The 24,765-nt window shown below is 63.0% G+C and overlaps 3 protein-coding genes across 9 annotated transcripts; all 3 read right to left on the reverse strand.

The window, feature by feature from the left end:
• Positions 1 to 649: 649 nt before the first annotated feature.
• On the reverse strand, positions 650 to 3,780 carry LOC119140008 (lysosomal acid glucosylceramidase-like). Its single transcript, XM_037370958.1, has 10 exons — positions 3,515 to 3,780; positions 3,167 to 3,358; positions 2,946 to 3,092; positions 2,681 to 2,814; positions 2,426 to 2,598; positions 2,088 to 2,325; positions 1,692 to 1,916; positions 1,440 to 1,603; positions 1,153 to 1,278; positions 650 to 1,034 (listed from the first exon to the last, which is right to left on the reverse strand). Exons 1-10 carry the CDS (start codon positions 3,612 to 3,614, stop codon positions 932 to 934), a joined length of 1,602 nt encoding a protein of 533 aa, XP_037226855.1. The 5' UTR covers positions 3,615 to 3,780; the 3' UTR covers positions 650 to 931.
• A 1,061-nt stretch (positions 3,781 to 4,841) lies between these two features.
• FAM189B (family with sequence similarity 189 member B) lies at positions 4,842 to 10,423 on the reverse strand. Of its 4 annotated transcripts, none has more exons than XM_037370929.1 (12): positions 9,353 to 10,422; positions 8,624 to 8,680; positions 8,342 to 8,452; positions 8,048 to 8,173; positions 7,842 to 7,949; positions 7,496 to 7,656; positions 7,274 to 7,373; positions 7,104 to 7,188; positions 6,431 to 7,009; positions 6,075 to 6,143; positions 5,599 to 5,861; positions 4,842 to 5,062 (listed from the first exon to the last, which is right to left on the reverse strand). In XM_037370929.1, exons 1-12 carry the CDS (start codon positions 9,560 to 9,562, stop codon positions 4,871 to 4,873), a joined length of 2,061 nt encoding a protein of 686 aa, XP_037226826.1. In that variant the 5' UTR covers positions 9,563 to 10,422; the 3' UTR covers positions 4,842 to 4,870. The 4 variants fall into 4 exon arrangements, with proteins under 4 accessions (XP_037226826.1, XP_037226827.1, XP_037226828.1 ...); XM_037370930.1 differs by having other exon boundaries at positions 6,075 to 6,140; positions 9,353 to 10,421; XM_037370931.1 differs by having other exon boundaries at positions 4,871 to 5,041; positions 9,353 to 9,562.
• A 132-nt stretch (positions 10,424 to 10,555) lies between these two features.
• Positions 10,556 to 24,739, reverse strand: LOC119140017 (dual specificity protein kinase CLK2). Of its 4 annotated transcripts, XM_037370992.1 has the most exons (20): positions 24,566 to 24,739; positions 22,790 to 22,959; positions 22,389 to 22,623; positions 20,539 to 20,635; positions 20,125 to 20,191; positions 19,622 to 19,738; positions 19,222 to 19,388; positions 18,652 to 18,746; positions 18,161 to 18,290; positions 17,723 to 17,805; positions 17,409 to 17,488; positions 17,098 to 17,188; positions 13,755 to 13,832; positions 13,520 to 13,660; positions 13,307 to 13,427; positions 13,089 to 13,217; positions 12,735 to 12,894; positions 12,364 to 12,465; positions 12,138 to 12,255; positions 10,556 to 11,991 (listed from the first exon to the last, which is right to left on the reverse strand). In XM_037370992.1, exons 2-20 carry the CDS (start codon positions 22,957 to 22,959, stop codon positions 11,845 to 11,847), a joined length of 2,328 nt encoding a protein of 775 aa, XP_037226889.1. In that variant the 5' UTR covers positions 24,566 to 24,739; the 3' UTR covers positions 10,556 to 11,844. The 4 variants fall into 4 exon arrangements, with proteins under 4 accessions (XP_037226889.1, XP_037226888.1, XP_037226887.1 ...); XM_037370990.1 differs by lacking the exons at positions 10,556 to 11,991; positions 12,138 to 12,255; positions 12,364 to 12,465; ... (3 more) ...; positions 13,520 to 13,660; positions 13,755 to 13,832 and adding an exon at positions 16,397 to 16,664 and having other exon boundaries at positions 20,539 to 20,632; XM_037370989.1 differs by lacking the exons at positions 10,556 to 11,991; positions 12,138 to 12,255; positions 12,364 to 12,465; ... (3 more) ...; positions 13,520 to 13,660; positions 13,755 to 13,832 and adding an exon at positions 16,397 to 16,664.
• Positions 24,740 to 24,765: the final 26 nt, after the last annotated feature.

Genomic DNA, 24,765 nt, shown 5'->3' on the forward strand with positions numbered 1-24,765 from the left:
ATGCCTCTCCCCACAAAGCTGCATGAGAAGCTTGTGGGGGCCCTGGCCCCATCCAGCGCCAGCTCGTACATGGAACCCACGGTACTGTGCTGTTCCTGGAGCTGGTTTGGCCTCCAGCCCCGACTCGGGGAGCACCCAGCACCCTGGGCCGGGTGGGATGTGATCCATACACCCCCAGCCCAGCATCGGGCTGTGAGCAGCTTCAGCTTGGTGGGAAAAGCAGGACAAGCTGAAGCTTGGCCACAATCCCTGCCCCGGGCTCCCACCCAGGTGGGTGTCCAGGCGCTTTGTCCCCACGCCTGCTGCAGGACCCAAAGCATCTGTGTGTGGGATAAATCCCGAGCTGCCTGCCAGCTCCCAAACCTGCCCGCAAAGGTAGTGGGACAGCACCCGGGCTCGGCTGACCCCCCTGCCGGGCAGCACATGCCTGAGGCTGGGAGCGGACCGGTGCCTGGAGCCCCCCCCCCCCGGCAGGGTAAGCCCCGCTGTGAGCTGGAGGGGGGAGCAGCACGGGGGGGGACAGGGAGAGTGGCCACCCCGCAGGGCTCCAGCTCTTGGGACTCCCACGGGCTCCGTGCCCAGGCGGCACCCAGCCATGGCACCCGGGAGCAGGGGTGGGACCTGGACGTGTCTCTTCCAGCCGCAGACATAGAGGCAGCATCAGCGTTTAATGTCGGAGCAGCAGGAAACAGCGTTCACAGCCTGTGGGATCTCCACCCCGAGGGGCACCGGTGCCCCCGGCCCTCCTTCACACACATGGTGCTCCCCGGCCCGGCTCTCTCCTCCAGCCCAACTGAGTGCTCGGCTCCATCGCGACACGGAGAGCGGTGAGCCACCTCCTCACGCGCCCAGGTCCGAGCCTGTGGGCAGCGCGGAGCTGCTATCCCGGCTCGGCTCCGTCCGGCCCCTGGCCATGGGCATCCCAGCCCTGTCACTGCCGCTGCCACAGGTAGGTCTGGATGGAGCTGGCTGGAGCCATGGCGGCAATGAGGCCAACCGTATCAGCCAGCCCGAAGGTGATGTTCTGTGGGGACCTGGAGGGCGAGGAGCAGGGTCAGACCCGCAGCAGCACCCCAGCACCAGCGGGACGAGCCACATGCAGGGCCTGGCAGGACAGAGTGCCATGCTCACGGGTCAGGCTGCATCGCTTACCGGTTCAGAACCACCACCACCATGGCACCATCGGGGCGCAGGAAAGCCGTGTACTCCAGGTCCGTCTTCTTGGACTCTTTGGAGGCAACCAGCCCCACACGCTGGGAGCCCTCAGGGATGAACTTACTGCATGGGCATGAGCAAGAAGCAGCCCCAGGAAGGAAGTCAGACCCCAGAAAAGCTCCTCTCCTGACAAGCCTGCCCTGCTCCCCTCCTGACAAGCTGCTACTGCAACCATGGAGCTGGAGCCCAGGCAGCTGAGAGCGTGTCGGGGGGCCCTGACCCACCTGAAGTGCCCCATGTGGTAGAACATGGGCTGCTTGTAGAAGATGCCTTCACTGCTGTCCACGATGACGGGGCTGTCCACGTAGTTCTTGACCCAGTTGGGGCCCCCCTCCAGGTCCAGGGCCAGGTTCCAGTCGGTCCAGCCAGCCACAAAGTGGTTCAGGTTCTGCAACAGGACAGCCCAGACGTCTGCCCAAGGAGTGGGGTGCCAACAGGAGAGGGAGCACACCGGCAGGGTGATGCAGGAGGCTCACCATCAGGATGCTGTGGCTGTACTGGTTCCCTCGCTCCCAGCAGCCCAGGATCACATCTCTCTCCCAGAAATGGGCCCCGATGCATGCCTCCGTGGCCAGGATGAAGTAGTCGGGGAAAAGCTCATGAGTGGGCACCACCGTGTCCTGTATGGGACCAATGAAGTCCAGGTACCAGTGGATGCCGATGCCATGAACATAGCGAGCTGCCTCTTCATCCTCCAGGACCTAGTAGGGAAAAAAGTTGGCTACCAGTGGGTCCCGAGGGGCAGAGAGCCAGCGCCCCAGCCCTCGTGCTGCAGGATAGAGCAGCCAAACCCTCCATGGGGACATGCTGCGCCAGCAAGATGGGGTCTCTGCTCCAGCTTGCCGTGCTGGTGGACCCCACGCCACTCTCACCACTTTGGCCCAGTGTGGGAGGTGGAGCCGGTTGTCATCCAGGATGATGAGTCGGATGTTGCTGTGGGAGCTGTTGGCCAGCGCAGGGCCCAGGTCCCGTGCGATGAAGTCACGCTGCTGCTCGGCTGTGAAGCCCAGGCACTGGAAGGGGTAGTTGTTGATGAGCCCAGCCGTGGGCTCGTTCTCTGCCGTCACCGCCCAGAAGGTCAGGTTGTGCTTGGCGTATTCGTCCAGGAACCTGGGCACAGGGGAGAAGGGTGAGGCGTGGGTCCTCCCCGATGCCACTGCTGAGGGTCCCTGGGTGCCTCCCCCATCCCTTCGCCCCAGGTGCTCCTTACCGTATGAAGTAGTTGGCCCAGGTCTTGTGGTACTTGTCCCCTGCCTGCCCCTTCAGCGTGCCCTTCCCTACGAAGGACTCACTGGTCTTCATCCAGGCCGGGGAGGTCCAGGGGCTGGCGTACAGGGACAGCCGCTGCTTGCTCATGGCCAAGGCTCGGTGCAGGAGGGGGATCTGCAGGAGGCGGGCAGAGGGACCGGCTCAGCTGGGCCCCTGCACCTCCCCACATCCTACCCCGCTCCTTCCCACCACTCACTTTCAACTTCGTGTCCTCGTCTCGCAGGCTGAAGTGGGTGAGCTCATAGTCAAAGGGAACATCGTCGTAGGTGTAGGCATGGAGGGAGAAGTCGCAGCTGGCCATAGGGAGCCGGACGAGGTTGTACTCCAGCCCTGCCAGGCACAGCGGGATGGGACGGGCAGAGGTGGGCAATGGGACAGGAGGTCTCCAAGCCCTGCCAGTGCCCAGGCAGAGGCCTGCAAGGTCCCTGTCACCATCCCTCCCACCTCCCCGACATTCTCACCTTCCTCTGAGAAGTACGAGCGCAGCAGGTGATCCTGGGCTGCTTCTGGCAGGGAAAACACATTCATGGCAGCAGCATCAGTGACAGAGCCGCCGAAACCCTTCACCTTCTGGTACCGCTGCGTTGTGTCCACCGTCAGGACGAGATCTGGCAGGAGGGAAGCGGTGTGACGGCGGGTCGCAGGTGGGGTCTGGCCCATTTCTGCCTGCCACAGTGGGTACCTGGGGCGCACAGGCTGCGCTGGAAGCTTCCCTCGCTGCGCTCCAGCCGCTTGCCAGCCTTGCTGCTCTCGTACTTGACGTAGGTGCCCGGGGCCGGCAGGACCACGGGGTCCAGCGTGTCGCAGTACGTGGCGTTGCAGACGCACACCATGGCATCACGGCCGAAGTACTTGGGGCTGCAGGGCCGGGCACCTGGAGGGATACGGGCAGGGTGAGGGGCAGCTGCCGGCTTGGGGACGGGTCCCTGCCAGAGCTGTGCTGCCCACCCCAGGGTGCTGCTGCTGTCCCCACACCCCATCACTTCCCCGGACCCCCGGCTCTGGCGCTGCCCCCACCCCCCCTGCTCACCTGCGGCCCGGGGCACAGCCAGCAGCATCAGCAGCACCAGCAGCACCAGCAGCATCAGCAGCGCCAGCAGCCGCCGGCCCGGGGCACCGGCAGCCCCCATGGCCCCGCCACTGTCCTGTAAGCGCTGGACCTGTCAGCGGCGGCACCGTCGAAGCCTCTCTCGTCCCGGTGGCACCCCGAGCCGAGCCGGGCCGCGCTCCCCGACCTGCCCCGCAGCACCGGGCCCACCGCCAGCCTCGCCTTTAAGGCCGCCCAGGCTTCCCGTCCCGCCCACGCCCGGGGCGCCGGTACCGGCAGGGGGCGGGCCGGGCCCCGGTGGGGCAGGGCAGGGGGCGCGGGCCTGGCCCTACCCTGGCCACGGTAACGGGGCCGCGGGGCAGGGGGACACGCGCGGGCACCGGGAGGCGCAGGCGGGCACCGGGCACCGCGCCGCGTCCCCGCTCCGCCCGCGGCAGACGCCGGTACCGGCCGTCCCGGGCTGCGACCCCGGCGCCTCCCCGGGCCCCCGGCCCCGCCCCTCACATGACCGGTCAGCTGAGCGCGCGCCCCGCCCCGCCCCGGCCCCACCGGCAGCACCGGCCCCACGGCCCCGGCGGGCGGCACCACCTTTATTCGGTCTTTAGCGAGGGGCTGCGAGCGCCGCGGCACCGGCACCGGCCCCGCAACGCGGCCCCGGGCGCAGCCGGGTGCGGGGGGAGCGGGCGGGGACGGGGACAGGCACGGCCGGCGCGGGGCACCGGGCACCGGGCACGGCCGGTGGGGGGGGCGGGGCTGAGGGGCTGGGCAGGGGACAGGCACGGCCGGTGCAGGGGACAGGGCATGGCCAGCGAGGGGGACAGGGCAGGGGACAGGCATGGCCAGCGCAGGGGACAGGACAGGGGACATGGCTGTCCTTGGGGCACAGGCACAGCTGGCGCAGGGGACGAGACACGGCCAGCACAGGGGACAGTCACAGCTGGCACAGGGGACGGGGCAGGGGACAGGCATGGCTGTCCCAGGGTACAGGCACAGCCGGCGCAGGGGACAAGGCATGGCCAGCACAGGGGACAGGCACAGCCATCCCAGGGTAGAGGCACGGCTGGCACAGGGGACAGGGCAGGGGACAGGCATGGCCATCTCGGCCCCCAGCGGATGCCCCAGGGGACCAGCCCCTCGCCCTGGTGCTGCCTGGGGAAGGGGCCCAGCAGAGACCCCGCGGCAGTGGCGCAGGACCCAGCCCTGCTGGGGCAGCAGCAACGTCCAAGCAATGTCCACAGGCCCTGGCCCAGAGCGGGACCCCCTCTCCACAGTGGGGCACCCACACCAGGCCACTGGGAGGGTCCCAGTAGAGGCTGCGCCGTCGGTGGGGGTATGCTGTCAGAGGATGCTCTCCTTGCAGGTCCCGCTGAGGCTCCGCGGGCGGCTGCGCTCCAGGCGGCGGGCAGACAGGAGCCGTCGCAGGGACGAGGTGGAGCTCAGGTCCCCGCAGCTTTGCAGGTGGATGCCTTCATGGGGCCGCTCTGCTCCCGGACAGGCGCTCCAGGGCACCTGCAACACCGTGGGGACAGGCTGCAGCCACGTGGGTGGCACCCCGCGTGCCAGGGGGAGCTGGGTGGGCACGCAGGGCAGGAGGGAAGGGGTGGCAAGGGGTGGCAGAGGTGAGCATCATGCGCCTATGCTGTCATTAAGGACAAGCCATGAGGGCCTCCTGGGCTGCGCAAGGTCTCCAGCATCCCATAAGCCACAGCAAGACATCCCCGTGACTGCCTGCAGGCTGCGGCGACTCGGGGACAAAGCCAAAGCTGTTGTGACACATATGATTTTCCCACATGCATGATTTTCCCACTGGTGGCTACGGTGGGGACCGAGGGGAAGGGGCTGCTGTGCCAAAAAGGGCTGGGGACAAGGACAGTGCCGCAGGAAGGAGGCTCTGCCTGCAGCCAGGGTGCCGACACCATGAGGGCACGGCAGGGGAATGGGGACCCTGGAAGAACCAGCGTGGAGGTGCTGGTAGAGAATGCAGGGAGGGAGAGGGTGTGTATGGGGCTCCCTGGGAAAGGGGGGCTGCCCCCATCCCCTGGGGCACCGTGGCTGCCGGAGCCCACCTGCTTGTGCCCCTGGAAGCTGTGCCCAGACACCTCCACACCGGCTGCCGGGCTGCGCTTGGGTCGCTGCAGGAACCTGGCCACCAGCCCGCGGGTGCCCCGGCAGACCTTGAGGTCCCCCAGGGAGCGGGTCGTCGTCTTTGACAGCTGCTGCGGCACCTTCTTGGAGGGCAGCAGCTTGCTCTTCCCCACAGATCCAGCCCGGAGCAGCAGTGGGGAGTCACAGTGTGAATGGCGGAGCAGGCAGGCCTCCGAGCACAGCCCTGCGGGGACGCTGCCATCAGATGCCAGGACACTGCTCCAGACACTGCCCCCGCAGCCCCTGGGGGTCCTGCTGTCTCCCCTCCCCAGCCACCGGGAGCGGTACCACTGTGGGTCCTCCTCGTCCCAGCCCCGACAGGGTGAGCCTGACCCCAAAGGGGTGCAGAAACACCCCCTTCACCTCTTTGTATTCCAGTACATCCCAGTGCTCTGACCTGTATCCGCAGAGGAGTTGGACGTGGTGTCCTCCAGTGCTTTGGTATAAAGTACTTCCCTGAAATCTGCTGGGAGCAGAAAGAGCACTCAGGCTTCGGCTGCGCCCCGTGCCACTGTGCAGACCCCCAGCACCAGCCCAGGCAGCATGACCCACCTGCCCCCGCCCCGTCCCGCCAGCCCAGCAGCCCCCACCTGCTCCCCCCACTCCCCTGGTGCAACCACCCACCTCAGGCCTGCTCTAATCCTGCCCCCCCCCCCCGGAGAAATGCAACCAAAACCCGCAGCGCATCCCAGCTGCAGCATGGACAGATGCTGCTGCGCGCATGTCCCTGTCCCGGCAGCCACCGCCACCTACCAGTGTGGCTGGCCATCAGGACGCCGGGGTCACTGTGCGACCTGACGAGCGGGTGCTGGCTCAGCCCCGGGGCCGGGGATGAGGGGCAGGAGGTCTCGCTGTTGCGCCGCGGGTGGCAGAGACGCCCGGTGTTGGGCCCCGCAGTGCGGCCGCCCCCGCGCCCCTGCAGAGAGCCCTTGTCCTTGAGCCGCACCTCGGGGAAGCAGGGCCCCATGCAGCGGGCCAGCCCCTCCAGGCGATTGCAGCTGTGGGTGACGGCTCCCCCCACCAAGATGCCGTCGTGGCCGGGCTCTGCCGTGGAGCAGGAGTAGGAGCGCTCCCCCCGCACCCGGGGCTGCGGTGTCTCCTCGAAGGGTCCCTGCAAGCCCAGCGTGGGGCTGCGCGCGTGGTGGCTGCACTGCACGCAGTCCACACTCAGGCAGTAGTCCGCGCGGCTGCGCTGGATGGAGCGGAAGAGGACGTAGTCGACGGAGCGCATGGAGCCCTGCAGCTCCAGCAGGCACGAGTCCTCCGAGGGGCTGCTGTCCCCAGGGATGTCCATGATCTCGGACATGATCAGGGACCCGCTGTCCATGGACACTGTGAGAAGCGGGGCAGGCGTGAGCGAAGAGCTGCCGGGAAGGGCTGGTCCCCTCGTGGCCCCTCTGCTGCCCCACCGATGGAGCACGCTCACCTTCCCCACTGAGCACGATGGAGGGGACGCGGTCGCAGGTGCAGGCATGTGAGCCGTCCGTCAGCTGCGAGTCAAACAGGGTGGCCTGCGGGGCAGCACGGTCAGCGCAGGCAGAGCAGGAGCCCAGCCCTGCCTGGCTGACCCCAGCCCCCAGCCCCCCAGCCTCCCACCTGGCTGTCTCCCCGCAGCCCCATCACGGTCTCGTAGGAAGGGGGGAAGTCAGTCGGGTAGAGGGGCACAGGGCTGTCCATGGAGCCGTTGTAGGTGATGCTGCGGAGGCAAGACCAGAAAAGCCACATCAGGTGGGACAAGCCCTACTTAGGGGCAAAGGGCCCACCCTGCTCCTGCGGCACAGTGGCCCTGCTCCACCAGCCTTGCTCCCAGCCAGGTACCTCTGCGCATCCGTCTCGGAGCTGCAGGTGTACTCGGGGGGGTAGTAGGGGGGCGGCGGCACTGGGGGCACAAACTCCTCGAAGTCCATCATGTTCTGCAGAAAGGTGTCAGGGGGGGACGTGCATTCCAGTGTCATGGAGCTCGAGCGCTGGGGGACCAGCTGCAGGGAGAGCGAAGGAGGGAGAGCTGGGACCCCCTGCCCAGAGATCCAGCGAGGGATGTGCATCCTGGGCCTTAATCTGCACCTGGCTGGGCCCAGATCTTGCCCTGGCACCCCAGGACCTTCCCAGTCTGGGAATGCTGCTCCTCAGCCCTGTCTGCTCCTGGGCCAGGGCTGGGACTCACCACATGGACTATGTCAAGGGAGAAGATCTGGATGCAGCACACAACAGCGGAGAGCGTACAGATGATGGTGGAGAAGACAGTCAAGCCACAGACACTGAAGAGGAGGTCCTGGGGAGGAGTGGGGTGAGCTGTGGATACCTGCAGAGCATGGCAGGGTACACAGCCACTCCCCCAGAGAGATCTTGACCCCCCCCCGGGCCCCCCACCTTGAGTGCTACACGGATGCTCCGGCAGTTGGGGTTGGGGAACATGGTCAGCATCTCGCTCTGCTGGCTGCAGGAGGCAGGTGGGGGCTCTGAGCGGGCCTGGCAGCAGACACACAAGTCCTTCTCCTGGGGACAAGGAGCACTGTGAGGAACCTCGGGATGCTGTGCTCTCCCTTAAGAGCCACTGGCACATCCCACCAGTAGACCCCTCCCCACAGCTCCCCATGTCCCCAAAGCCCTGCAGCCAGGGACCCAGGTGCATGGGGGGCTGCAGCAGCCCCCGGCCAGCCTCACCCTCTCGCAGGCCTCCAGGGACTTCACCAGCTGCGCGTTCTGGCAGGACAGGATGGACCCGGCAAGGCTCAGCATGATGCCCAGCACTGACAGCAGCGTGAAGAAGGTGATCTGCAGCAGGGAGGAGAGGGGCTGCCAGCTGGGCAGGGCTGTGGAGCAGGGAGCCGACATACACGGCTGTGTGTGCAGGAGCACGTGGGGCTGCTGGGCCCTCTCACGCTGCCCTCCCCACCCTGGCCCCCTCCTGCAGCCGGGTATCCACCCCCCCCCCCCAACACCTACCACCAGGGTGAGCGGCCGCTTCCAGGAGACGATGCCGACAAGCCCAGACAGCGCCAGCTGCAGACGCACAAGCCCAGGGGTGAGGATGGGGAGGGGTCTCTGCCAGGCAGTGAAGCCCAGAGCATCCCCCGCCCTTGAGCAGAGCCCCCCGAGCCCTGCGGGCCCAGAGCTGGCCCAGGAGCACCAAGGCCGGAGGGGCAGCCCCGGCACCACAAGCCAGGAGAAACTGCTGATTCAGGGCACTGGGGAGCCTGGGACTGCGGGCAGCTCCGTGCTGGGCAGCGAGCCGGGCCGGGATCCGTGCCGCAGGGTCACCTCGGGGGACCCCAGGTCCTGCCCACACCCCACGCCCGCAGCACCCCACGGTGTGGCTGGGGAGCAGGGTGGCCCCCACCCTGCCACCACCGCAGCGCCCCCCGCATCCCCCCCCCGCGCCTGCGGCCGCACAAACCTGCCCGCCTCAGTGCGCCCCCTCCCCGCCTCAGGGGTCCCCATCCCTCACCGAGTGACCCCGGGGGAACCCTTGGGATTCTCCCACAATGCACCGCGGCGGCCCCAGGCAGAGGGTGGGGGGAGCAGCGGGGCCACACTCCCCTGGGACTGCCGGCAAATTCAGCATCCAGGGAAAATTCAGCACCCGGGGAGAACCGCTCGGCAGGCGGGGAGCGGCCGGGAGCCGCAGGGCAGGGCCCCCACCCCCTCCGCGCACCGCCCCGACCCCCGACTCACCGAGAAGCCGGCCCAGGACGGGCAGGAGTGGCGGATCCTGGCGGAGGGGGTGATGGTGGCCGCCACCAGGCTGAAGGTGACGATCAGGACGCCCAGGATCACCTGGACAAAGCCCAGCACCAGCAGGATCTGCAGCCAGGTGCGCTGGAGGCGCAGGCGGGTGAGGCTGCGGGCCGGGCGGCCGGACAGCGGGCGGCCGGGGGCAGGCATGGCTGCCGGGGGCGGCGGGCGGGGGAGGCCGGGCCCGGAGCCCCGAGGCAGCCGGCGGCACCGCGCCAGGACGGGGCCGGCCAGCGAGAAGCAGGAACGGACGCTCTGCGGGAACTGGCCAGGCTCCACCTTTCGCCTCCCGGCGGGGGCTGGCGACAGCTTCTCCCGGCCCCCCGGGGGGACCGTGCGGGACCGGGGGCCGACGGCGGCTCCGCGGCGGGTCCCGGGCGCAGAACCAGCCTCACCGGTACCTCGGCGTCCCGCAGGCGGAGCGCGGCCCCGGGGCTTCCTCCTCTCTCGCCGTCCCTGGAGCGCCGGGACCCCGCCGGGGGATCATCCCGTCCTGCGGAGGCCGAGAACCGCCGCCCGGGACGCGGCGCCCGGCCCAGGCCGCTGGCCCCCGGGGCAGCACCGGCAAGCGGGAGCCGCGGGCCGGGCAGCGGGCGGGGGGCCGGCCGCCGCCCAGGAGCATCCTCCGCGGGAAGCGGGCGCAGGGGCCGGGGCGCCCGCGGTGAGGGTCGAGGGGAGATCCCGCTGCCGGGAGCGGCGGCGGCGGGGAAGGCTACCGACGGGCTGGCCGCCCCGCGGCCCCCAGCCCCGGCGCCGCGCAGGGCGGCTGGCGGGGACGCCCGTGCGGCGGGATGCTCCGCGGAGCGCTGCCAAGCATCCCCCCCCCCCCGCCCCGCTTCCCCGCGGCGGCCTCCGGGATCCCCGCTCCGCCGGGGCCGCAGCCCGGTGGCCGCGCCCGGGGCAGGAGGCGGGCGGCGGAGCGGAGACGCAGGGCAGCTCCGGGCTCGCTCCCGCCGCAGCCCGGCGGCAGCTCCGGCCGCGCCCGCCCCGGGGCCACCCCTCCGCTGCACGCCGGGAGCTGTAGTCCGGCCCGCCCCACCGAGAGGCAGCGACAGCAGCCCAGGGCCCCGGCCCCGCCGCCCGCCCCCGGTTCCTACCGCTCCCTGCCCGCCCGCGGCTGCCAGCGCACGGAGACGGCGGAAGCACGGAGTGAAACTTCATTTATTCCTTAAATAAAACCTGAAGGCGGCTTGGCAGCGGGCAGGGCAAGGGGGCCACGGTGGGGCAGGGACCCCCCGCCAGCCCCCAGCACAGCAGGGCAGGGCAGAGCCCTCGCTCCCACCGGCCCCGCGGATGAAGGCATGGACCCCCTCACTGGCCCAGGAGAAGCAGGGACCAACCTGGGAGATGGGGCAAAGCAGATGAGACCTGTCCCAGGGAACGGCAGGGAGCCCCAAGGACACTGGCACAAGGGACAGGGGGACACCAGGGGCTACTGGGGGCACGTACTGGGCAGTACTGTGCACGGGGGGGGTGGCTCAGCGCCCTGAGAAGGGGGGCAACGGCCCCCGGGGGAGGCACAGGCTCCGGGTGAGGAACACCAAGGGGTGGGAGGAGGCACAGGCTCCAGGGCAGGTGGAGAGGAGGGAGGGAGAAGCTGTTCAGCCCCTGCTGGGGGTGAGGAGGGGGCCCAGGCGGTACCAGGATCCCTCCTCAGCACCCAGCCCGGCTTTAAGGCTCGCCGTGGCTGAGCGTGGGTGCAGGCTGAAGGCAGGAAGGCCCACCAGCAGCACCAGCACCCCTGGTGCCTGTCCCAACCCCACTCTCCTTATCCCTGCACCCGGAGCCGGCTCAGCCCAGCAAAAGAGGACAGGGAAGGGACTGGAGGAAGGGGCTGCCTCCCAGCTCAACACCCCGAGGGCAGAGCCAGCCCCTGCCCCACCCCAGAACAAGCCCCTGGGGGAAGAGGGGGACGATTTTCTTGGCAGGGAATTGGGTGCCATGTCAAAGGGAAGGCAGGCAAAAGCCTCCAGGGAAGAGCTGGCCTCTGCACACCCTGGCACTGAGCACAAGGGGAACCCTTCACTTTTCTGGGCACACAAGTGGCATCACTAGTCGAGGAAACAGGAGAGCCCAGGGAAGGAGAGTGGCCATTTCGGTCCCTGTCACATGTCTGGAGGAGGCTCCTGCCCCCAGCAGCCAGTGCTGGAAGGGAGAGCGATGACAGGCGCAGGGCTGGGCCACAGCACCCCCCCATCCCACTCCTTCCCCAGTCCGCTGAGGGGAAGGGACCAGCACAAACCAGAACAGCCTCCATCTGTGAGGAAACGGGTTAGAGCAGCAGACAATTCAGGCACCAGCACTTTCAAGCTGGGATGAGGCAGCCTCTGACAGCTGATGCAGACACACGGGGATCCAATGAAAGTGCAACTTGGATTTCCTCTTCCTCAGAAAGAGCCCACGTGCGATGAGAAGCTGGGGGCCCTGCCTGGCTAGGGTGCCCGGAAGGCATTGGTGGCGGCACCCGCAGCAGCGTTGGCCGCTGCGGTGCGCACTGCCTGGTTAGAGAAGACCCCGGCAGCAAACTCCTCCTGCGCTTTCTGGAAGCTGGCACCTGTCCGGCGATACAGAGAGTGGATCTGGAAGAGAGGAGCAGGGTCAGGGTCAGGGCAGCAGCCCTGTTCCAGGCTGCCAGTGAACAGAGCTGTGTCCCTGCCTGTGCCAACACCACCACCCTCATCCTCCCCAAGGGACACTCCAGCCCCGAGGTTGGATCCAAACTCACCTTTTTGAGCATAATGATGCCCAACACAGCCACTGCTGTGAAGACCAAGGACACCAGAATCATCATCACAGCCACGGCCGTGTTCTTCCGCAGCGCTATCAGGCTCAATATCCAGCCACTGCAAAAGAAGAGGTGGTTGCCCACGGGTTCCCTCTTCCCCACCCACCTCCTCTCTTTCTGGGGTACTCAGCCAGCCAGGGCTCCTAGCGGTCAATCCAACACACACCTGAATCCCCAGTTTGGTATGCCGATCGCCTGCAGCACATACATCACATTCTGGGCAAAGAAGACGAAGAAGAAGACAAAGAAGTTGAAGGAACTGTCACTCCTGAGAGAAAGAGACAAGTGCAGTTAGGCCACAGAAAATTCTCAAACCTTCCTCAAAGTAGGGGGACACAAGGAGAAGATGAAGCTCAGTACAGGATTACCACATCCCCCAGACCCAAAGGCCACAAAGGAGCCAGGACGCTGTCGATGCTGCACTTGGGGCAAGGGCCTGTTCAACTGAGCAGCCGGTTCTCCCCAGCTTCAAGCACCAGCCATGCAGTCCCCCCACCCCGCTGCTTTGCTGGCCTCGGAACTGAAGCAGATACACACCTGAAAGCTTTGTACATCGGCCTATACCAGCAGACAAAGGAGCAGGGCGTGTAGAGGAGAGCCCAAAGAATGGAGAGGCCGAACCCAGAGCCAGACGAGGGCTCCACACAGAACCAGGCCAGCGAGGACAAGAAGTTCAGGAAGAGAGCAATGGTGCTGGCTGAGAGAGAGGGCAACGGTCAGGCAACCCGAGCGAGGGTCCCCCCTCCCCACACCAAGGGCTCAGCCCCCCCAGACCTGGGCGCAACATCTTAATGGTAACTTCTCCCAAGCAGCAGTATTTGCTTGCATGCCGGACACTTGTTGCTCTACCTCCTCCCAGGATCTGCCCTTAGATTTCCCCCTGGGACTCACCCATCCAGAGGTAATACATGGTAGAAACGGTTTTCTGGAAGTCAGCAGGGATCTCCACGGGGATATCTTGGTAGAAGCAAGGCTTCACTGGGCAGAAGGACGGCAGTGGGGGCCAGTTGTTTGGCCTCGCTGTAGAGGGAAGGAGAAGGCAGCAGTGCCCGTGCAGGGGGGCCGAGGGCAGGCTGCCGCCATCCCGGCCCTGCCCGCAGGCCACTCACTTGCCGCACCGCCCAGGGCCGCGTTCTGCAGCTCCCGCTCCCGCCGGTCCAGCTCCTCCGCCTTCCGGTTCAGCTCCTCCTGCCGCTTCAGCAGCTCGGCTGTGGCGGCTGCCGCCGAGGCCTAGGGGGACACAGGCCCTGGGGCTCCCGCCTTCTCCACCGGCCCGGCTCGGCCCACCCCGCGGCGGCCAAGCGCCTGCCCGCCTCCCGTACCTGCGTGCCGTAGGAGCCGTAGTTCCGGGGCTCCGTGGGGCTGCCTTTCCGCGGAGGCTGCGCGGCCCCCTGCGGCGGGGCCATGCCGGCCGGGGACAGGGGCACCGGAGCCGCCGACGGGGCCTGGTACGGCGGCGGCGGCTGCGGGAAGAAGAGGGGGATAGTGAGGCGCCGCTCACCGTGGGGCAGGCCCCGGCCGCCGGGAAGCGGCCCCGCCGCGGCCCGCCCGCCTCACCGTGCCGCTCTCGAAGGGGTTGTAGGCGTCCAGTGCCGATCGCTCAGAGCCGGGCCAGGCCTGCACCGCCGCGGGGTCCTGCAAGAGACACAGCCCGTGTGAGGTGCGGCCCAGCCCAGCCCGGTACCGGGGCCCCCAGGGCCACCGCCACACTTGCCCCGAACGGAGCGCACCTGGAAGGGGTTGTCCGGGAGCACGGCGGGACCGCCGCGCTGGGCCATGGCCGGGTCAGGACCAGGACCGGGACCGGGGCCGCCGCCGCCTCAGCCCCTCAGCCGCCCGCCCCGCCCCGCCGCCGCCGATTGGCTGCCGCCCCGTGACGTCACCAGCCCCGCCTGCGGTCCGGGGAGCCTCACTGCAGGGGGCCTCCGCGCATGCGCGGGGCCTGGGCACGCGACGCGCTCACGTGACACTTCCCCCGCGCAGGGCCCGCCGGGAAGTGCGTTCCCATGGCAATGCCGGGACCGGGCCCGTCCCTGCCGCCCCGGGCCGGGCCACGCCGTCGCCCCCCGAGTCTCTTTGGGCCTCCCACACCCCCGCGGGGCTTCGAGGCTCCCGCCCAGTGCCGGCTTCGCTGCCCAGCGATGGCTCCGTTCAGCCAGGCCTACCGCCACAGCAGGCCCCTCCCCGAGGCCTCGCATCTGAGCCCCTCGACTGGGCCCCCGCCTCTTACCAGGGCCGTCGCGGTGCTGCCCGCCTCCGCCTGCACGGAATCCCCTGGGTTTTGCCCTCGGGAAGGCCAGCGGGCACGCGGTAGAGCAGCTGTTCCACTGGGCCCACCAGCTGTATAGCTGAGCCCATGCAAGTAAAAGACTCAAGGAAGAATCCGTGGCATGACGAGCAGCGTGGGGAATTTAACTTTTGTGACTCCTGGACCAGTTATTTATAGGGATCTCTGATTCCATCAACTACCAGCTGCATATGGACAGCATGCCGACACCCACTCTGGAGCAGGGATTCTGCAGCATCCAGAGCGCGGCACAGGACACCTATCCATACCTGCCCCTAGCTCCTAGGCCCAGCTCTCAGTGCTTAGCAGCAACTGCTCCTCTCTGCTAAAAATATTCCTTAGCCTCTGAACAGAGTCTTACAAAGTTACACACAGATCTGTGAGCTCCCACTTCAACCCAGGCAGCTGGCAGCTTGAGTTGTGCTCTCTGTGGGGAAGGTAAGAGCTGCGGAATCAGGTTTGGGGCATGGGTGTGGGTTATTGTTTTTTAAGTCTGACACAGACCACAGGTGTGTTATTTGGTCAGTCTGGCTCTCCTCCAGACTCACCTGGGGGCTGGCTATACACGCAGCAGGACATGGTCTTCCCCTGCTCCATTCCCTGGCACACAGCACTGGGCTGGCTGCTGCCAAGCCAAGTGAGACTGCAGGCAGCAGGTGAAAGCTTCCAGCCCAAGCTCATGAAGATGACTCAATGTCACCCCTCCTGAGACTCCCCCATGCTAACTCCCCACAAAGCCAGACTTTTTCCTTTATCCCTCTGGCATGACAACAGTCTGCCAGAGCCAGGACAGAGCCTGCCACAGACTGTGCCACAGCAAAGCGATAAGCTCCTGCAGAATGTATCATGTGTGTCTGCTCTGTTACTGACACTATCCCAGTGAGACCCTTCCAGACATGCTGACAAAGCATCTATGCAGAGCTGCCATCAGGTCTGAAACATCCCCAGCAATTTCCATGGGAAAAGCCAAGCCAAGGCCCCAGCCTCACTGCAGAGCTGGTGAGAGCGAAAAAGGCGCAAAGACACCGCATATGTGTTTGACAGCTGAAAGCAGGCACTTGGACACCCCTTTTCCAACAGCCATCACCAGTAGCCACTGTTCCACCCCATCCAGGGAGCAAGAGGTTTCTCTCATAAAGAGAACATGTATCTTGAAGTACCCACTGTCCTCCTGTTTCTACATCCCACTTCAGCGTTGATCACAGGGCACAATGAAGGAGACAGCCTGTGTTCCGCTGCCCCTCACACCAGAATCTGCTCAGGTCCAGCTGCAGCCCTCAGATGGTCAAAAGCAGCTCATACCTGGCGCAAGCTCAGGCACTAGGCCAGCATCCAAGCTTGGGAGAAGTGGTGGAGGTGGACTGAGCTGGCTTTGTTACTGAAGTTTCCTGGACCACAAAGAACCTCTCATCCCAAAAGGGAATGCACCTTCCTTCCCTCTGCAGGGCACACAGAATGTAACCAACCACCAGATCAGCCCCAGGAGGGGCTGCTGCTGGTCCAAACCCAGACCAAGTGGTTTATTCACTTCATATTTATTTTTCACAAAGACTGTACAAAATTCTTATAAAACTCTGGTGTGGGGATGGGCTATGACATTGATCCAAAAAATAATTCCCATGCAGTCCCACCAGTTTCATAACTTACAAGGAAACAGATAAGCTACAGAGCGCTGCAAGTTCTGGAGTATTTACACCAAGGAGGGCAGGAGAAGAACAGGAGACAAAGCAACACGTGAACAGAGGTATTTACAATATGGACATACAGGCCCCCTCACCTCACAATAACGGCAGCAGCAACAGCAGGAGGTTGGGCCCACGGTGCTCAGAGGCCAATATAGAATATGGGCTATTTACAGTATCTCACATATTAACAGCTTTACAAATGTGTCCAGGGAGTTCTTCTCATGTATAAAAAAAAAGCACCAAGTGTCTGAATAGAAATCACACAGGCCTCCACGGGGGCTAGAATCTGAGGGCAGGCTGGCACCTGTGGCGTCACCGGCTGATGTCTCTGCTAGAGTCCCACATTTTTGTGCTCGGCTCCACCTCCAACATGTCAAAGAAGGGGTGCTTGAGGGCTTCGGCCAGGGTGATCCGCTTGGACGGCTCGTACTCCAGCATGCTCTCAATGAGGTCAAAAAGGCGGTGATGGTCCTCAGCCTCAGAGGTCAGGTATCGCTGGAGAAATGGAGGGGAGAGGTTAGGGCCAAGGATGCTGTGCCCTGTCATGGTCACAGTAAGCTCCCTGGGCTGAATGGCTAAGCTCGGGGAGGACTGGTTTGCTCAGTCACTCATCCTAGACCTGAACCCTGGGCTGCTTTCCCAAGCATCAAACTGCTGATTTTTCACACCCTCCTGCCATCTTTCCCAGGCACTTCCTGAGGTCTCCATGCCCTCCTCCTCCTCTGCTTCAGACTAAGCTCAGGCTGCTGCAGTCTTCCTAGTTTACGTCTGGGACAGCCAAGACTCCTTCAGGAAGACACTGGTCTAACCCTTTCGCTGGCCTAACCTTGCCCACAGGAACAATCTTCACAAATGGGGGCAGGCACTATAAGACTCTGCAATGAGAAAAGGATAAAGCAACCAGGTGCTCTTGCCCACCCCACCTTACCCGCAGCGGCTTGCAGTTTTCCCTAACGTAACGGCCAGCGGAGGTGTTCTCGTCCCAGTCCAGGCGGCCATGGTAGAAATATTTCTGTTTCCTGTCAGAGCAAGAGGTGGGAACAAGTTACACACAAGCACAAAATGTCTTGCAGCAAGAGCAACGCACCAGCCCTGACAGTGCACGCTACTGAGGACGATGCAGCAGCACAGGCAACCGGCTCAGCAGGCAGCTTCAGAGCTTGACCCCTCAGAGAGAACAGCTACACATGAAGTGGGAGAGCACTGGAAAGCCCATGGTGCCCAGCCAGCCTTGCTCACCTTGTCTTCCGGATCATCCGAGAAGGAATTGGCCCCAAGATCCTCTCCATCATGGCCAGGTGCTCCCGGTTGTCATGTGTCTGAGAGATAGAAACGTAAAGGGAAGGCATGGAAGAGATTCTGGTCCTTCAACTTCCAGCCCTGGGTACTCCCCCACTCAGAACCCCTGGCTGGGCAACACCTCAGTCATCTCTACAAGACTGCAGTGATGGAGGGAACCCCATCAGTCCCAGAGGCTCCTGGCTGTACTGGGACACAGCCAGCATCCTTTTTCACAGCAGTTGTGAGGTAGCCATACAGCACACAGTTCTCACCTGAAACAGGGTGAAACCCACATAATACTCAAAGATGATGCAGCCAATGCTCCACACATCACAGGGCTGGCTCCAGCCAAGCTCTAAAAAACAATGTTTTTTAAGTAAAAGATCCAGTTATGGCCTAAGATTCCACACCTCTCTCCCTTACCCTTTTAAAAATGTAACAACTGGAAAAACAGTTCTCATTCCAGCCAGGCTCCCCGATACGCCAGTGGCAATATACTTCCCAGCTGGTAGTAATGCCAAAACACCAACTTTTAAACTGTTGGCCCTCCCAGAAAATAGCACATTAAACAAAACACTTCTCATCTCCCAGGGTAAACCCAGGACAGCTACTGAGTGACGTGGAGGCCAAATGCTCCTTAATCCAGCAGGCAGCACCCAGTGCCCTCGAGGTGAACACCTGCCTCTGCAGAAAGACGAAGCGGTACCTACCCAGTATGACTTCTGGGGCCCGGTAATGCCTGGTGGAGACAATCGTGCTGTGATGTTCATGATCAAATGTGGCACTGCCGAAGTCCACCACTCTGATGGCTGTGCTCTTCACACTCCGCTCATCCCGCTTCTTCGCGAGGGAGAATGGCACGTTACTCAGGGGTTTTGAGATGTGGACTTAGCCCCTTCCTTACACAACTGAGGCTTCCCCACAGGGCACCGTGGGAGGGAAAGACTTCAGAGGGTACATTAGTGCTGGCACAGCCCCCAGACAAACTATCACCATCAGCCAGGTAAGCCTGTGGTTCCTATGGCTTACTTACAGATTACACAGGCAGGTCATGCAAGATATGGGCCCTGAGTAAGTGCAGGAACGTAGTCGGTCAACCCCGTGTCTCCTGGGGCCTTGTTCCGACTCCTCCCACCTGCTGATAAGGTCAGGAATACCAAGAACCCAAGAGAAGAACTCTAACACAAGGCAGCGCTGTTACCTTTTCCAGGTTATAGGAGAGTTCGTAGTCAGAGTTGACAAAGAGGATGTTCTCTGGCTTGAGGTCAGTGTGAGTGAGTTTATTGTCATGCAGAACTGAGGAAGCAAACAAGAGTCGGGGTGACCGAACAGAATCAAAGCAAGGCTGCACCCACCCGCAGAGCGGACGTCGTTCATTCAGTTTGCTCATACTGGCACCAGTTTAGCCCACATTTAGAACTGGGTGTGAACAGTTAGGCTAGTCCAGGCCATGATGCTTCAGCAGAAGCATGAAGATTTATTGTATTGATCACCAGAATGTGGGGGGACGTGGATGCTGAAGTGCCCTGAGCTACTGCCAGCCCACATGCATCGGAAAACATTAGAGTCAGGAAAATAAAAAGGATTCATTCCAAACACGCATTCACTGCTGGAGGGGCAGGAAGGCTCAGTCTCAGAATTGGCACAGCAGCACCGCAGCAAAAACTCACTGCTTTGGGCCACCTGTCGCAGAACTGGCATGGACATTGGGAGCTGCACAGCTCTCCAGGTCAGTCAAGGACCAGTGGAGAGAAGAGCAGTGAACACTTACATTTCACAGCCTGGCACACCTGGTAGGCCATGTGCCGTACTTGGTGGATGGGGTAAGGCAGATAGTTGTTGTCCTTCAGGAAATCAAAGGTGCTGAGCCCCAGCAGTTCGAAGGAGATGCACATGTGGCCATGGTAGTCAAACCAGTCAAACATCCTGACACAAAGACTGAGAGAAAAACTCTGATTCGGGACAGATCTGCACGCACCACTCGGCTATGTCATCCCTGCGTCAGGCTCCTCCTTTCCTCGCTCAGTCTGTATCCCACAGCAAGCCAATACGCCTCAAAAAACTAGCTACGAACAAATCTGGTCACACAACAAGTAACTCTCTCATCCCATCCCTGTAACTGCGCTAAGGTGATCCTTGCCCTTCCATTTTAACACCAAAAGCACACTCACTTTGTGTTCTCAGGATCCTTCTCATTGATTTTCTCCAGCACATTAATTTCCAGTCGAGCAGCCTCTTTGTATTTCTCCACATTTTTAATGATTTTGAGAGCAACACGTGCACCACCCCTGCGGGAAAAACAGGAAGAAGGTGTAAGATCACCCCACGCCTGCTCAGATAGCCTGTGCCCTGCAAGAAGGACTTTCCAAACCAGCTTCACCCTCTGCAGCACAGCCTTCCGCCACCCTTGCTCAAGCCAGAAGGTGGCTGTTAAGGGATGTCCACCAAAGCAGTGCCTTTCCCCTCCCTATGAACAGCCCCGAGGCTCCCCCCGACCCCTCTCCAACGTGCCCAAACTGAGGAATTCTGGAAAAGGACATCCATTTTCACCCCCAGGCTCCCACGTTAAGTGTGAAAGGCTCCGTCACCAGCTGCGGTCTCTCCTTTTCCCTCACCACCATGTCGTCCGTCCCGTCCCCGTCCGTCCCCCCCCCCATCCCAGGAGCAGACATACCTCCGGTGATCGATGCACTGCACCACTCTGCCGAATGTGCCTTCCCCTAAGGTGCTAATAATCTCATCTGGGAGGGAGAGAAAAAGAGGAAGGCAGATGAGAGAGTGAGCACGACCTGGATGCAGCGCATACACAAGGCAGAAGAGAATGCATTGCAACACCTAACCTGCACACAGCTTGAGAGACCGGAGCAGCGGAAGGCTGACACCGGCTGCACAAGGCAACTGCCCTAGTTCCCTGGCACTTCAGTAACAATACAAAATATAAACGTAGCTTTAACAAAAGGGGAAGGAAAAGGAGAGGGTTTCTCTTTAATAAACAATGAAAATAAAATGAAACAGAAAGATAAGACAGATCTGCGACTGCGATGGGAGCTTAACTAGAGAGCTAAATTATGTTACGATTTGGCTGTACATCTTTCTTGTAGCCAGTCGCCGACGCGATAGATCAGATGCCCCTCGTCGTCGTCCTCCACACTCTTGGCCCTTCTGCTGCTCTGTCGACTCCGCTGCTGGCCCAGGCAGACAGGGAATTCATCATTCACCAATCAGATTTTCAAACCAGCGCAGCAGCCAGCGTCACGCATTGGTTGGTTTGGAAATTCACATGGTTGTTTGAGGAGGGGTTGCAGGAGGAGATTCCCAGCCAATTCATACGGCACAGAGGAATATATAACGATAGGGATATTGCAAGGGAACATGTCAAGATACAACACACTAGCTCAGAAAAGAAAAAAACAGTTTGCTTTTCGTTGTAGCAAAAAAAAAAAAAAGAAAAAAAAAGAAAAAAAAAAGAACCTACAAACAGCCCCACCCGAACCAGTGTGAGAGCAGAGATGGTCAGAACAAGGACTAGCGGAGGGGCAGTGGAAGGGGCCAGCTGCTCTCGCTCCTAGGGGGCTCGGAGAGGAATGGCACTGGCCTTCAGGTCCTGGGTAAGGCCAAGAGAGCACACCGAAGCACAACTCTGCAGCCGGGTGCTCAGTGGCCGCAGGGAAAGGCTCACTTCAGCCCCACGGCAGCCACTGAGGAAAGGCAGCAGAACGCAGGTGCTGGGAAGTTCTGCACAAGCAAAGGCCCAGGCTGCCCCACACAGGCACTCCCCATCCCAACAACCACCCACATAGCTTCCCCCAGCCCCAGCACTCAGGAAAAGATGAACTCAGAGATTTCAGAAGCAACTCTTGGTACAATGATCCATCCAAAACCAGAGAGAATTTACGAGTGACTGCCTGGGGGAAGATGTGACACCTCTTCCTAGACCCTCACCCTGCCAAAGAACCTGATCCTGGAAGGACTGACTTCCAGGAGAGAAGCAGAGGCCCAACAGGGAATAGGGACAGCCTGGGATGAGGCAGATAAGAGGTTTATGCCAGAGAAGAGAAAATTCCTGCCTTCAGTTCTTCAGCTAAGTATCCCCACACCTAGGAGCAACTGGCCAGCAGACCTGGGACCCGAATCCAGCCCACATTCCCATCCCTGGACATACAGCCAGAACAGACCAGACAACACTGAGCGCTCCACACACAGAGCAGAGAACGTGTCTGGGGTCTAACAGAAGTGGAAGGTGAACAGCAGAACAGACAAGAAGAGAAAGGCAGGGAACACTGCTGGGAAGAGCCCGTGATGGCTGCTGCCTCCACCTGAATTGACCAGTCCGCAAGCTCTACTTCTTTGCAAAGCCCCTCGCACGACATCCCATGTCAGCTGGGCCCACCCAGAAGGAACCTCCTCTGACACAGGACCTAACCCTCAGGGACTGGAGGGGTTCCTGCCACAGAACACAGGCCCCAGCCAGGGACCACGGGGACCAAGCTGCCTGTTGCAGGCAGACCGAGCTCTCTGGGACCAGGATCAGCTGAACACTTGCTGTAGAAACCTCGCACAAAAGACTGCTTGGCTGGGGTTCCTGGACAGCTCTTAATGAGCGTCACGGAACAAAAGCAGCACTCTGCAGGGATAAAGGAGCTGAGGACTGCAGCACCACCCCGGGGGACACGCCAGCCTCGCAAGGCACGCCTGTCCTCCTCCCACCTCCAAGCCGGCAACACTAAGAGAGGGTCTGAGCTGCCTGTGCCCAGCTGGCACAGGGCAGCCACAGCCAAGGCGCATCAGTGGACAGGAACTGCTGTCTGCATCAAAGGCTTTCTACGCATTTCTCAAGCTCAGTCCGAGAGAGCGTTAGAAAGTGAGTTTTCTACTTACCCAGCTCGCCACCTGGGAGAGAAAGGTTACAGGGGAGGCCCAGCACAGCAGGATACTCACCGATGAAGAGCGACTAAAGGACCGGCTGCGGCGCCGCCTCCGCCTGTGCTTACGCCGGCTGCTTTTGCAGCTCCGGTAGCTGCCCTCACGGTCCCGGGAGCGTCGGTACTCATAGGAATGACGGTACTCGGGTTCATAGTAGGCTTCCCCTCGCTCACGGCTGTAATCGTTCCGCCGGTAGCTGTCACAGTAACGCCGGTCATAGGCCCTCCTGTCGGCTGAGTGGTCATCGTAGCTAAGGAGGGGAAGCAAGCCAAGGGGATTCAGTTATGAACACCGCCTGGGGAGTTACAGCTCAGAGCACACGAGAAAGAACCAGGCCCAGGCCACGCAGGAGCTCAGCTCCAGCCAAACTGGAGAAACACCTCAGGGTCTGAGGTCCCTCATCTTTGCAGACTCACCTCCTGGATCGAACATGGTAACTGTCTTCCCGACGGTGCCGACGGTCACGTTCGCTGCTGCTCGATCGTGACCGTGTCCGCCGTCTCTTGTGTTTGCGACTTCTATAGCGCTCATGATAACTGCCTCGGCTGCTGCGCTCCGACGAGCGGTACCTTCTAGAGTGAGGCATCTGCATGGACAACAGACAGTAACGATTACACGAGGCATTTGCAAGGGAGAGAAACCAGCACAGATCATCAGTGGACAAGGAGCTGCTAGGGCAAGGTGCAGGGGAGGCAATCAATAGCATGTCTGAGCACGCGGTGGGGGCTGAGAGAGAGATGAACTTCTGAGAGATCCCAGAACCCCATATGAGAGAGAATGTGATCACACACACAGGCGGTGCTTGGTGCAGTTCTGTTTTCCAGGTTACTTTCCTCTCTTCACACCCATCCCTACTACCCACCACTCCAGGAGTGGCATTTCCACCCTCAGGGCTTCCACCTTCTCTCTTTAAGCTAACATACTCCCCAGGACCAAGGAAAACTGAAGTGAAATAAAGCTGAGGATATCACCGGTGCTTGGCCCAAACTCCTGCACCGGTGCTGGAGACACCTAAGCGGGCAGCTTCTGAAGAGATGTCTTTGCTTTACTACCAAGGAAGCAACATTTATGCTTCCCACTGCAAGCGGGAAGAGCTCTACAGAATCAAGGGAGCAATACCACCCTTTCCACGTGGAGATGAGTTAACAGAGCCTTGTAGACCCTGCCTCAGAGGAAAGGAGTGCTCTCTGGTGAGACGTGAGGATCGAGAGCAAGGAGAGAACGCCTGAGCAAGATGGCACACCAGGTCCCAGCTCTGCCGAGCCAGCCCACGGGCTTGGGCTCCCACCCCCACCCCTCACTCCACAAGTCTAAGACATTCCCCGCACGTATTTTGGTTCTGAAGCATCCAGCAGCTCAACTTGCCTTGCCTCCACAGACAAGCAGCCGGGGCTCCCTTTGTCCACAAACCTCTCACCGGCAAGTTTTCCCCTCCCCGAAGGGTTCGCTCCCGCACCCGGCTGCCTTCCCACACCCGCACCTACGCCAGCACTACCGGCAAGGCTACCAAAAGGTAAACCCGCCCCCGGCGATGCGGTGACCCCCGGGGGGGCTCGTTACACCGAGCCAGCTTCCCCCGCCGGACCACGGGCGGGCTCTGCGGGGGCGCTCACGGTTCGCCCCCCTTCGGCGGGTCTCGCCGTGCCGGCGGCGGGCGCCGAGCGCAGCTCCGGGGCGTCGCTGCCAGCCACTGATTACAGGCGGCGTGTGAAGGCGACGCTGGCGGCCGGCCAAAGCCGGGCACCCGCGCCGCGAGCAGCCGGAGCCCGCACCGGGGCGTTCCGCAGCCGGTCTGGAACCGGTTTGGGGACGATGATGGCGGCCGCGCCGGCCGCCCTGCTCCGCGGCCGCCGGGTGGGGCCTCCGCCGGCCGCGGGGCCGCGCCGAGCGCCAAAAGCGGAACGAGCGGGCCCCGGCTGCGGAGCAGGGGGGGACGGGGCCCGGCCACCGGGAGTGACCGGGATGGTGGTGGGGAACCTCCCGCCCTGGTGCCCCCGGGCCCGGCCGCGGCCTCCTCGGGCCATCCGGACCCGCCGGCCCCCCTACGCCTCGCGGAACGCCCCCCCCCCGGGCCGCAGCCCCACCAAGCACCCACAGCCCGGGCCTGCCTCACACGGCCCCGGCCGCCCCCGCCAGCCACGGAGGCCGCGGCCTACCCTCGCCCCGCCACGCCCCGCCGCGCCCCGCCGCACCGTCCTCGCAGCCAGCCCGGTGCGCTTGTCCCACAGGAAATCCGTGATGGCGGCCGTGGGCCCCCGGGAATCCCGGGCCCCGCTCCAGCTGCTCCGGCTCCGCCGCTCGCTACTGCCGTCGCCGCCGCGCCCCGCCGCGCCGCCGATCCGGGTTACCCCCAGGCCGCGCGCAGCCCGCCGCGGCGCCGCGCACGCACGCA

Source organism: Falco rusticolus, chromosome 19, assembly GCF_015220075.1.
Source record: "Falco rusticolus isolate bFalRus1 chromosome 19, bFalRus1.pri, whole genome shotgun sequence".
NCBI lineage: Eukaryota > Metazoa > Chordata > Aves > Falconiformes > Falconidae > Falco > Falco rusticolus.